Consider the following 13,502-nt stretch of genomic DNA (forward strand, 5'->3'; position numbering starts at 1 on the left):
CTCGCGCTCCCAGGCACTTCCACAAGGACGTCTCGAAAGCGTAAGGCTTTGTACACAGCAGAGGTTGCAGAGCAGGTTCTCCGAGACGCTCATCAACAGTTTTGGAGTATTTCGAGTAATTGGAGTATTTGGAGTCTTTGAAGTTTCTCGAGTAATTTTAGTGTGTAAGCGCTTGATACACATAATAATTGAAAAAATCGGAGCGCGTTTTAGGAAAATGTGCGATTTGAAGTGCGCTATGTGTACTCTGCCTAAAGATTTCAAATAACGTACAAAGCGCCTCTACCATCGCCCGTTTTAATAGGGAGAATCCCTCGCAGCTGCTCCTGTACAGTAAGAATTTGGTTAGTTTATTCAATTCAATTCAATTCAATTTATTTATTGCAATCATGTTCATTGTATACAGATGTTATATAAACTACAGTCAGTACATGATACCCTGTTAGGGCACAGCAATTTTCTTATGTACTAAATTAACAACTACGACAATGTGTATTTACTTAAACATTAGATGGCCTAAAATGTATTGTTTAAATATTAACTAATCGATATTATTTCATCCTCTAAGTTATCATTTAAATATTCATTCAATGAGTAATAACATTTTTTTAATAAAACAGACTTTATGATTTTAATAAATGTTTTATCACTTTCTAAATTTTTTATGGCATCAGGCAGTTTATTATATATTTTTATGGCCATGACATAAGTGCTGTTGGAATGCTTTTTTATTCTAGAGGCCGGTAGTAATAGTTTGTTTTGGTGTCTCAATAGGTGGGTTGTTGGTAATTCGTATCGTTTTTTAAACATGTGAGTATTTTGCCTTGCAAATTTACACATCTCTAAGATGTATATGGACGGTAATGTTAGAATTTTGAAGAGTCGAAAGAGTGGTTGGCATGTGTGTGTGTAGTTAACGTTGGCCAGTATACGGATCAGTTTCTTTTGTTTTATAAATAATGATGGTACGTCAGTGCTATTCCCCCATAAATGCAGTATTGCCCATTATGTTTGACACATCAATATCGTCATATGACATATTAGTTGCTTCTATGGTCATCGGAGCTTGTCTAATAAATCCTGAGGGAGATGCAGGTGTATCGTCAGTTCGAATTTGCCGCGTTTTTATTTCACAGGTAGGACATTTCCAGTAATTATTGAGGTGGATGCGATTTTCTCTAAAATATGCTGATGTCATATTGAAACATTGATAATTTCTATTGTAAAAAGAAAATAGAGCCGAGGTTAAAAATCTACGTATTTTATACAAATAAAAACTACAATTGAAAAAAATTCACTCTCCAATTAAAGTTTCGAGCGCATTTCGTTTCCTCTTAGCATTTAAAACAAATAATTTCGTAGATTTCAGCTCTAGAAGAAGTTGGATTGTCACCGTGAGTTCAGCGAATAACAATAAACAAAATAATAATAATAAACCTATAAAGAATCACAATAATAACATGCAATACCCGCTTCCCCTTGATTACGTCCATTTCAAACCGTTATAAAGTTAAATATCAGTGAGCAAAGTGTCTGCCAAATGTTTTTTCGTATCCACGGAGTCGTAATGAATCGAATGGGGGCAATGAGAACCGTGTGCAAATGACTTAGTAGAGTTTTTTTTTTCAAACACTTTTACAACTCCGTCCCATGATAATGCAGAGCCCTGAATGTCTGCCTCCTCGATTTTCTTCGTTTCCAAGATATTTGTGACCATGAACCCCAGAGGCAGACGTGTGCAAATAATTTGATACCCCTTTTTTTTTTAACAACTTTAATCGGCTGTAACGCGAAAACGCAGCGACGTAGGACCATTATTGACTGGACCAAATCGATTCGTACTGACGTAAACTGCAATCTACCTCGATGTGAAACGTGTGCAAATCATATACCGAAATGCTCGCCACCTCCCTAACTATAGTGGGTAGTGACCCTGCCTACGAAGCTGATGGTCCCGGGTTCAAATCCTGGTAAGGGCATTTATTCGTGTGATGAGCATGGATATTTGTTCCTGAGTCATGGGTGTTTTCTATGTATTTAAGTATTTATAAATATTTATATATTATATATATCGTTGTCTAAGTACCCTCATCACAAGCCTTATTGAGCTTACTGTGGGACTTAGTCAATTTGTGTAATAATGTCCTATAATATTTATTTATTATTTATTATTATATTTCAGTATTCGTACAAAGCAAAGATCGAGCGAAGCAGCTTTTCAAGGAGCTCATATACGACGGGATCAACGTAGATGTCATCCATGCTGACAGAACTCAGGCACAGGTATTTATTATATTATCTTTAATGAAAAGTTGTTCGATTTACCTCTGATAGTCATTTGACTCAAGTTTTTTTTCGTTATAATAGAATAGAATCATTCAATGCATGTCACAAACCAGTTTTAATGGTGGTACATATTGTGGTTAGTTCAGTAACACCCTGTAAGGACACAGCAACATTAATACTACAGTAAACTTAAAACTTAACAACTTTCAACAATTTACATAAATAAATATTATAAAAATATTTTAATCATAAATTTCGTTAGTATTTCACCTTTTAATTTTTTAGCAGCATTATAAATTTTTTTTTTATTCTTTACTGTATTTTATGTTTTCTTTTACACCTTTTATTATGTGCATTGTAATTTTTTTTTTTGGGTTTCTTGCCTGCCAAATAAAGAATTTATTATTATTTATTTTATTGTATGAGATGAAATTTTGTTTTAAAATTTTCTCAGATAAAATATAATCTACATAGACATACAATAATAGCACATAATTTTTTTCTATTTTTTTGGTAGAATGCTATATCTAACAGGCGTGACAGAGTGGTCAAAAACAAGACAACGAAAAGAATTTTAACCTATTTACAGTCCCGATATATCGGGACGGCCAAGATGCTCACTGAACATCTGAACACACCTCTATTGTAAGTAAGTAAGTAAGTAAATATTCTTTATTGTGCACCATACATATTCAATATTATTCTTTATTGTCAAGGCGGTAGAGTTCGTGTTCAGATATCTTTGAGCACCTCGGCCGCTCCAATATATCTGATGGCGACTTTATAACTAACTGAGTGGCATCATATAAAGAATATGAATTTGCTGCCGACGTTTAAGTTTCGGTATCCCCGGAGGCCGATACTGCTTTGTAAATTTGATGTGGTTTTTATCATATTTTGCTTCGAACAACAACTTCAACTTCGGATTATTCGGCAAAGTGGCCGAATAGACCGGATACCGAATGGCTGCCGAATATTCGTGGCATCTCTACTCATAACTGCGCGTAAAATGCCAGATGGCAGGACTCAAGGTCGGTCGTATAAGATTAAATTATTGAAATGCAATCGGCCTCCGGTGGGTACAAGCTGTTCGCTGCCGCCCTCAGCGAGCTGGTTTTCGGAGTGATAATATGAAGTCTCAAACGAATCAGTAAATTTTGGAATTTTTCCTCTATTATTAACGTTGTGGTTTCTTTTAGAAACGATTTGCTTATAAACAATTTTTTTTATACTACGTCGGTGGCAAACAAGCGTGCAGCATACGGATATATTCAATTAAAATCAATTTATTTTTATTTCGGACCATGTCCATAATGTTAGTATACATTCCCTTAATCCTATGTTAGTTAACTACTATACTAAGTGCCAGTTGCACCAAACACAGTTAACAGACTGATCAACGTCACGTAACAGAGATCTATGAAACTTCCCATACAATAAAATTTAGCGAACGTTTTAACGGTGACAGACGGTTTGGTGCAACCGACCCTTACTCATAATAAATTATACACTAAGCCTCTGGATCCCATATGTACTCCCTCCCAGTGTTTCCAGAAGGCGCAAGCAGGCGATTCTAACACTAGGCGCAAGAGGCTGTTGGAACTGTCCCGTTCCGTCCCATATAGCCTATGGACGCCTATAACTCCAGATTTGATACATGCGCGTTGCCGATCCTAACACCCCGCACCCTCGTTGAGCTCTGGCAACCTTACTCACCGACAGGAACACAACACTATGAGTGGGGTCTAGTGTTATTTGGTTGCGGTTTTCTGTAAGGTGGAGGTACTTCCCCAGTTGGGCTCTGCTCTAGATCTGGAATGACACCCGCTGTGCTGTGCCCTACCACACAGAGCGAGATGACATTCACAATGCCGATACCTCTTTTTCGGACATAGTTTAAGGACATATCCGGGTCTAATAATCCGGGTCATTAAGACATATCGTTATTTTTCAGCGAGACAACGTGGTACGCAGCTTCCGTGTAGGTCGTGTATGGGTGCTGATCTGTACAGAACTCATGGGTCGCGGGATCGACTTCCGCGGCGTCAACCTCGTCATCAACTATGACTTCCCTCCTTCTGCCATCGCTTATATACACAGGTGAGACGTCGCTTATATACACAGGTGAGACGTCGCTTATATACACAGGTGAGACGTCGCTTATATACACAGGTGAGACGTCGCTTATATACACAGGTGAGGCGTCGCTTATATACACAGGTGAGACGTCGCTTATATACACAGGTGAGACGTCGCTTATATACACAGGTGAGGCGTCGCTTATATACACAGGTGAGACGTCGCTTATATACACAGGTGAGACGTCGCTTATATACACAGATGAGACGTCGCTTATATACACAGATGAGACGTCGCTTATATACAGAGGTGAGACGTCGCTTATATACACAGGTGAGACGTCGCTTATATACACAGGTGAGACGTCGCTTATATACACAGGTGAGACGTCGCTTATATACACAGGTGAGACGTCGCTTATATACACAGGTGAGACGTCGCTTATATACACAGGTAAGACGTCGCTTATATACACAGGTGAGACGTCGCTTATATACACAGATGAGACGTCGCTTATATACAGAGGTGAGACGTCGCTTATATACACAGGTGAGACGTCGCTTATATACACAGGTGAGACGTCGCTTATATACACAGGTGAGACGTCGCTTATATACACAGGTGAGACGTCGCTTGTATACACAGGTGAGACGTCGCTTATATACACAGGTGAGACGTCGCTTATATACACAGGTGAGACGTCGCTTATATACACAGGTGAGACGTCGCTTATATACACAGGTGAGACGTCGCTTATATACACAGGTGAGACGTCGCTTATATACACATACGAAGTACTGCTGTCACCTCTGGGCAGGAGCACCTGGATGCCAGCTTGGATCCTTTCGAGTCATTCCAAAGGCGCGCTGTACGAACCGTTGACCATCACAAACGCACAAGCGGCATTGAACCTTTAACTGCCTTCTTGTGTATGTTCTACCGAAAAAATCTTATATACACCGTGTTTTTTGTTTTTTTTTTTCTGTTAAGTTCAAGGGTTCTTGAGCTTAAATTAAGTAACTTTCTCAAAGACACCGGTATTCTTATTAACTCCATTGCGGAGATAATCAATAATTTATTTTTATCTTATAAGGCCCATACGAGCGTATACACTTGCCTTAGGGCCTGTTTACATATTGATTAGTGTTTAGTACGAGTGCACGCAACGCAAATACTATCTCGGACGATTGGTGTTCGAAATGACATTGATATGTCACAGTTTTCAATTGTTTGGTTACATATAATTACTTTTTATTAAAAAAAAATTATTATTATAATTTACTATGCCATTTAGTTTCCTTATAATCTACAGCCAGAAAAACGTGCCATAGCACAAGAAAATAGCGTTTCCCATTTTACGACGGTAAGGGTGGTATTCGACCTATCCAATTTGTATTTGCGTCTCACATTTTGCTTAATGAGAGAGTGAGACGCCACCCTAAGAAACTGCTTACCAGGTGTTATCTGCTCGTTTGCCTCCTATATTCTAAGCCAAACAAAAATAGGTAAAAGATGCAAATCAACCATCATCAGGATGGAAGGACGAGAGGATAGTTCACCCTACTTGTTTTGCGAGTATAATTAATTATTAAGTTTTTTTTTGTAATCTTCATAATTTTATAATTTGAATTGTTTTGTCTTTTAGCCAATTTTACCATTGTTTCTAGTCAAAATTGTAGTTGTTATGAAGTATGATTAATTAAAATTATAAAGCTCATCCGGTTGTTGTAAATGTACATGGCGACTTTATCAATGAATTCATTCATAATTATTCCATGCAGTTTCGAAGCGCGCCTACCTCGTTTTTGCATGTTAGGTTTTATATAGCAGTAAGTCTTAACATTAATTTTTATTTTTTACTTTGTATGTTACTAACACACATGTGGGCTGTAAATGCCTGAAAAAAAAAATGAAAATGAAAATATTTAATTCAGACACCAAGTATCCATATTTTTGTCTACAAGACTGTGTTAGTAAAATAACAAGAAAAATCTTAAAAATAAAGTTAACATTAATGTTAGTGGAACACATAATGCTCATTGGATCTAACATGCATTGTCATCCAATGAGTTATAAGAGGGCTATCCACCCTTTCCGCAATCACCCATAAAATAAATAAATGATTATTTAATTTTATTTAATAATGATACCCGGTCGTTCAAAATGCAATGTATATAATTGGCAGGATCGGTCGCGCCGGCCGCGCGGGGCAGGAGGGCCGCGCCGTCACGTTCTTCACGCAGGACGACGTCGCCAATCTTAGAAGGTAACTATAATTGTCCAAGCCTTATTGGTTTTTTTAAAGGCTGACCTTAGCCATTGGACAAACCCTGAAATCCCACGTATGGTTACTTCTCAGGAATGCTCTGACGTTAATATTTTTTTTATTAGAACAATAGAAAAACATTTTTTTTCGAACAAAAGTTAATTGCAATAATCGACAACAAAAAGAAACGCACTCTGTTAATCTTTGGCAGTGTTTTCGACAATTTGTTCGAAATATTTGATAATGTTGACATTTTTCAAAAGTCTGAAGCTCATTAGTGTCATAAATAAAAAAGATAATCAAAAAGGTCGAAGAAGGTTCCATACCATTCTTTGAGGATATTACCTTAGAAGCTATTAACACATACAGGCTGCTCCAAAGTAAAAAATGGTAATTTGTTATTTTCTTCGAAACCGCTACACCGGTTGTTATGATACTTTGTACACTGGTTCTAAATACCCTAATGCATATGTACATTTCGGCTTTGTCCAATGGCTAGGGACACACTGTATACTACGTCGGTGGTAAACAAGCATACGGCCTGCCTGATGGTAAGCAGTCTCCGTAGCCTATGTACGCCTGCAATTCCAGAGGAGTTACATGCGCGTTGCCGACCCTAACCCCCTCCCCCCCCTAATTGAGCTCTGGCAACCTTACTCACCGACAGGAACACAACACTATGAGTAGGGTCTAGTGTTATTTGGCTGCTGTTTTCTGTAAGGTGGAGGTACTTCCCCAGTTGGGCTCTGCTCTAGATCTGGAATGACATCCGCTGGCTGTGCGCTACCACACAGAGCGAGATGACATTTTTGAGTGACTCTTTTGAGCTTACTGTGGGACTTACAATTAGTCAATTTGTGTAATAATGTCCTATAATAATAATATATTTATTCATTCTTTTTTATTCCTTTTAACGTCTAGAACCTATGTAGAAGCGCTGGTGGCCTAGCGGTAAGAGCGTGCGAGTTTCAATCCGGAGGTCGCGGGTTCAAACCCCGGTTCGTACCAATGAGTTTTTAGGAACTTATGTACGAAGTATCATTTGATATTTACCAGTCGCTTTTCGGTGAAAGAAAACATCGTGAGGAAACCGGACTAATCCCAATAAGGCCTAGTTTACCCTCTGGGTGGGAAGGCCAGATGGCAGTCGCTTTTGTAAAAACTAGTGCTTACGCCAATTCTAGGGGATTAGTTGTCAAGCGGACCCCAGGCAAAAAGCCGGGACAACGCGAGGAAGGAGATCCAGATGTACACTTTTGTTAACTTTTTCCTATTCCGGGATTCAGAGAATACGAGAAAAGCCCGAATGACAAACGGGGCTCAACGTTATAAAACAGTCAGGCGGACTATTATATGCACTTCTAGTTTCGTTATGGTATAGATGGTAGGATCGTATAGATGTGCTATACGCGTGCGCCCGTGAGGGACAGAACATACGCAATGCGACAAAATTCAAAACACGTTTTAACATTCCTGAAAACATACCAAAAACAACCTACGTAATTTGGCCGGTTTATTTGTTGCCCCACTATAAACCGTACTAAAATTTACGGTGGGGAATAAAAAAAGTTGTGACAAGGACAAACAATAATATCGCTGTCTCTGATACTCCTACTGAAAGGTACATAAGACTATCCCGTTTTGTCAGTTCCCCCACCACTCATCTCCATTAGTTTATCCTCTATGTTTTACTTGTATTTTGCCATATGAAATTTGCAGGCGTCCATAGGCTACGGTGACTAGGGTCGGCAACGCGCATGTAATGCCTCTGGTGTTGCAGGCGTCCATAGGCTACGGTGACTGCTTACCATCAGGCGGGCCGTATGCTTGTTGGCCACCGTCGTGGTGCTATAAAAAAAAAAAAAAAACTTACATTCCAGTATCGCATCAGTGATGAAGCAGTCGGGCTGCGTCGTCCCCGACTTCATGTTGGCGCTCAAACAGAACCCTAATAAGAGGAAGAAGCTAGCTAAAAAGGCTCCTAGAAGAGACGAGATATCCACTATTCTGGGGAAGAGGCCAGACAAGTAAGTACTAGCTAACAGTTAACTCTTTGAACGCTTTATGTCATAAACACAATAATCACTCACACGCCAAGATCCCGGGTGTAAGCGAGCTAATGTAGACCTTATTCGAAAGTGCGAAGGTTACTTTGACAGCGTCCGCCATAACACCTATAGTTGTCCTTGGCGCTGTGGGTACGACTAGTAAAGACGCTGTTAGGTGTTCTTGACGTTCAGTAGGTTTTTTTTTTGTATAGCCTATTTTTTGTCCCACTGCTGGGCAAAGGCGTCCCCTTTTTTCCGCCACTCATCACGGTTTGAAGTATGTTCCCGCCAGTCTCTGCAAAAAGCGTCGAGGTCATCCCGCCATCTCTTTTTTGGTCTGCCTCTGCCCCGGCTAATCTGCGTTGTCCATTCGGTGGCCAATTTGGCCCACCGATCCGGGTGCATACGGCAGACGTGTCCTGCCCAACCCCACTAAGGGCCCATTTAGACGGTGCGACAACTCGCACGCGAGTTTAATTACATTGCGGTATTTGCTCGGTCGGCCTAATTGGTTGTAACCTCAATAGTCCGCAATGTAACTAAAATCGCATGCGAGTTTGCGTGCCGTCTAAATCAGCGCTTAAGCTTAGCGGCCTTAACACCCACATCTATGATACCAGTTCTGGAGCGCAGTTCGGTGTTCCTAACTCGATCGGTTCTCCGAACTCCTAGTATGCTGCGCTCCATTGCTCGCTGGCAAATCTTGAGTCGGGACTTCTGGGCTTCCGTTAATGACCAAGATTGGGCGCCGTAGGTTAGGATAGGCAGGATACACATTAGGTTACTAAGGGAAAATACAAGGATTAATAGATTTTACAAGAGGTGTATAACAATAATATATATATATGTATAATAAGACGACCGGTTTGGCCTAGTGGGTAGTGACCCTGCCTACGAAGCTGATGGTCCCGGGTTCAAATCCTGGTAAGGGCATTTATTTATTCGTGTGATGAGCATGGATATTTGTTCCCGAGTCATGGGTGTTTCCTATGTATTTAAGTATTTATAAATATGTATATATTATATATATCGTTGTCTAAGTACCCTCAACACAAGCCTTATTGAGCTTACTGTGGGAATTAGTCAATTTGTGTAATAATGTCCTAATGTCCTATAATAATAATATTTATAATAATCAGAGATCGGACAAATTTGCGTCATTGCTCGCAAGAGTGTGGACATGACTCCAAAATTAATCAAATATGTAATCATTTAATTAATTTCTTACTTGACATAAATTTGAATTCCTAGTCAATAAATACAAAAGTTTGTTAAAGTATAGATTTATTAAAGAAAATAATCAGTATTTTTTCCAAATTTTCTGCAGTCAGTCTTGTTTAGTTTATTCCGATTTTGAGGTTATCGCCCACAACTTAGAACAGAAAATAAACTCTGAATTATACTGGAATAATAATATTCCTATAAAACTTAAGTTTGCCCCATAAACATCAGTGGAGTGCGAGCGGAGTTTTTCAGCACTTAAGTATATTTTTGATGTTAAAAGAAATAGACTGACTGCAGAAAATTTGGAAAAAATACTGATTATTTTCTTTAATAAATCTATACTTTAACAAACTTTTGTATTTATTGACTAGGAATTAAAAATTAAGTCAAGTAAGAAAGTAATTAAATGATTACATATTTGATTAATTTTGGAGTCATGTCCACATTATTGCGAGCAATGACGCAAATTTGTCCGATCTCTGATAATAATAGTATGGAGGCGTCTAGTTTGTTAGTTAAATAGATGGCGCTGCACTGTGTAATTTGTTTTGTGGTCACTGTGTTATCATAATGGCCGGCGCCGTACTGTGACTTAATTTTTTATTAAGCACGTATTTGTAATTTTGTACCAAGCAGTAACGCCTGCGAACAATGCTTAGAAATAAACAATGCTCCTAAACTTAGAAATAAATGAAAAGTGCTAATTTTCCGTATTGGATGGGACTTGAATTCACGACAGCTGGATCCCTAGCCCAGTGCTCTGCCATCTGAACTACCAATGTTAAATCACAAATGTGTTTTAACCTTTTGAACGCTTTGTCATAAACACAAACATCACTCAAACGCCAAAATCCCGGGTATAAGCGAGCTAATGTAGACCTTACTCGAAAGTGCGAAGGTTACTTTGACAGCGTCCGCCATGACACCTATAGGTGTCCTTGGCGCTGTGGGCACGACTAGTAACGACACCTTTATGGGTTTTTAGTGTTCAAAGGGTTAAACTACAAATAAATGTGACGTTCTTAAGCAAACGGTACCTTGTCGCTTGCCATAAGGACGCGCTGACAGGTTATTCATATAAAGATTCGAGCAAATTTCGTCTTTAAGGTGGTTCGATTTTCATACAAAAAACAATCGCTATTTATTAATTAATTACACAATATTATTACATAAATAGTTGCGTATCTATCTACTTTCGAATATTCATTTGCGCTAAATTAATAGAAAAACTTTGTTTCATACAGAAATCATGCAATAATCAACGTTATATTTTTATAAATTTTACTCATGTGTGTGTGACAATGTCGTGTACAAATACATTGCGGCGTTGCCACTCCATGCATCGGCGCGACGTTGCGATGTTTGACGCGTTTTTAGCTGACTCTGTCGACACTGACACTCAGTGTGACCAGGCGTACGATAATTGTCGTACATGTACGATAATTTGGGCCCCGGTATGACGTAATGTTCCAAAGAGCATTATCGTACACTAAAGTACTATAATTTCAGCCCTTGGATGATGCCACCTTAAAAGTCTAGTAATTTGAAGCAAAATATGACACTTTCTCTCAGAAATAGGCTAAAATAAGTATCTTTTGGGTGTTCGGCTCCTTGGTGTAAGTTTAAAGTTTAAAATGTCACAATTCCCTGTATACCGTTTGAGTCTATCCCAAATATACACAAACATAAACAGATTTTTTGCGCAATTTAGACGAAAATTGTCTTTTTTTTATTATTAATTGGAAGTTTAAGCTTATTTTGCAAGACATTTTTAGGGGCTGCCTTTTTGATTGGCGTACGATATTTTTTTCAACGGTGCAATAATATTGACACTAAAGTACGATAATTCTCTTCCGCTCACCTGGCAACACTGCTGAAACTTGACAGGACCTGGGGGCCTACCGCGAAAACCTAAATTCGCAAATTGCGGGGATCTTTCTCTTTTACTCTCACTAAGACGTAATTAGAGTGACAGAGAAAAATGCCCGAAATTGACGAATTTCGATTTTCCCGGTAGCCGCCCTGGTGCTTGAGGTACTTGATAGAAAACAACGCTGCCGTATGTTCTGAATTGTGATTTTATGTGTTTTTGGATTGAAAATGATAGCAACGTCTAAATCAAGTTACAAAAATCATCGATATTCTGGTCCGCGAAAAACCAGGAAAAGTGTAACTGTAATTGGAGTCTACAAAAATGACCAATTCATAGAAAATATGACCTAGAAACTAGTTCACTTTTATAAAACTCAATTTTGCCCGAGATTGTACTTAGGCGAATACCTAAGGGAGCTAAGTGTATTGATCTTGAATAATTAGTTGGCTAATACATATCTGACTCCAACATGATATGGACATTTACATCATAACTATTATACCTAGTTGGTTACTAAGTTCTGTTACTCGATTTCTTTCTTTCTTCCTAGAGCGTTGTCCCAGCATATTGCCACGGCTCAATGGAGCTTGGGGTCCGCTTTGACGACTAATCCCAAGATTTGGCGTAGGCATTAGTTTTTACGAAAGCCACTGCCATCTGACCTTCCAACCCAGAGGGTAAAACTAAGCCTTGTTGGGATTAGTCCAGTTTCCTCACGATGTTTTCCTTCACCGAAAAGCGACTGGTAAATATCAAATGATATCTGTTCTAAAGTTCTGTTACTCGATTTGCAACCTCTTTATTTCCGTTAAAACAAATGCTACCGAAAAAATAAAAAATGACATAATGTGGTGGATTTGTGAGCTATAATTATATGCCACAAATAACGCTTATCTCGTCGTATCTATAATGAATTGGGGCCTAAAAGAGAATCGTATTCCAAATTTTTGAAACGCTTGTATTACTTTCTATATTAACTAAAAGTTGCCTTAAAATTCAGCTTTTATACTAAAAACGGCTTTAAATATGTTAAATTAACAAAATATATTTTGACAGATGCTTTCGCGCCCAAATCGCTCTTTGAAAATTGTGTGACGTCACAGTTTATGGTTTGACACATAACTACATACACACGTAGAAGATACGAACTGTCAACTGATATTTGTCATTTGTTGTTAATCGCCTAACTGTCAACAGTGTCAATCCGAGAGTTGTGACGTCATCAGAATCTTCAATGACGTTTCGAGTTTGGTCACGTGACGTGTGCCAAAAGATATTTTAAATTCAATATTTACAAAAATATGGTCATTACAGGTCCCCTAAAAGTAGTTTAACATGTTCTTATAATCCAAAAGAATTTTTTGGGATACAATTTATGCTCTAAGATTTGTAGATGGAAACAACCCTATTGCGTTGCACAAATGTGGGCACCCGCCAAACATGATTTTGGGTGTGTCATACTCAGGGCTAACAGATTCATTTCTGTGAAAAAGGTGTGAAAACCGGAAACTGGAAACCGTTCTCGAACCAATAGTGAAGCCCTTAAGCCACACCCTATTTCAAAACCAGCCATGGATCTTTGAACAGGACTCAGCTCCTGCACATAAGGCAAAAACAACTCAAGCCTGGTTTCCAATGGACAAAATTGACTTTATTGCCCACGAAGACTGGCCGTCCTCCAGCCCGGACCTTAACCCCCTGTATTATGCCATATAGCAGGTTATTG

At 38.7% G+C, this 13,502-nt stretch overlaps 2 protein-coding genes across 2 annotated transcripts in view; one reads left to right on the forward strand and one right to left on the reverse strand.

Moving 5' to 3' along the window:
- The window catches only part of LOC133524590 (protein real-time), a 289,768-nt gene that overhangs the window by 87,959 nt on the left and 188,307 nt on the right, over positions 1-13,502 (reverse strand). The window lies entirely within an intron of this gene.
- The window catches only part of LOC133524595 (DEAD box protein 52 homolog), a 35,334-nt gene that overhangs the window by 20,119 nt on the left and 1,713 nt on the right, over positions 1-13,502 (forward strand). Inside the window, exons 9-12 of the mRNA XM_061860699.1 lie at positions 2,183-2,283; positions 4,241-4,386; positions 6,551-6,631; positions 8,512-8,658. Coding sequence (XP_061716683.1) covers positions 2,183-2,283; positions 4,241-4,386; positions 6,551-6,631; positions 8,512-8,658 — 475 coding nt within the window. The remainder of the gene's footprint in view (positions 1-2,182; positions 2,284-4,240; positions 4,387-6,550; positions 6,632-8,511; positions 8,659-13,502) is intronic.

This window comes from Cydia pomonella, chromosome 13, assembly GCF_033807575.1.
Source record: "Cydia pomonella isolate Wapato2018A chromosome 13, ilCydPomo1, whole genome shotgun sequence".
In the NCBI taxonomy this organism is placed as follows: domain Eukaryota; kingdom Metazoa; phylum Arthropoda; class Insecta; order Lepidoptera; family Tortricidae; genus Cydia; species Cydia pomonella.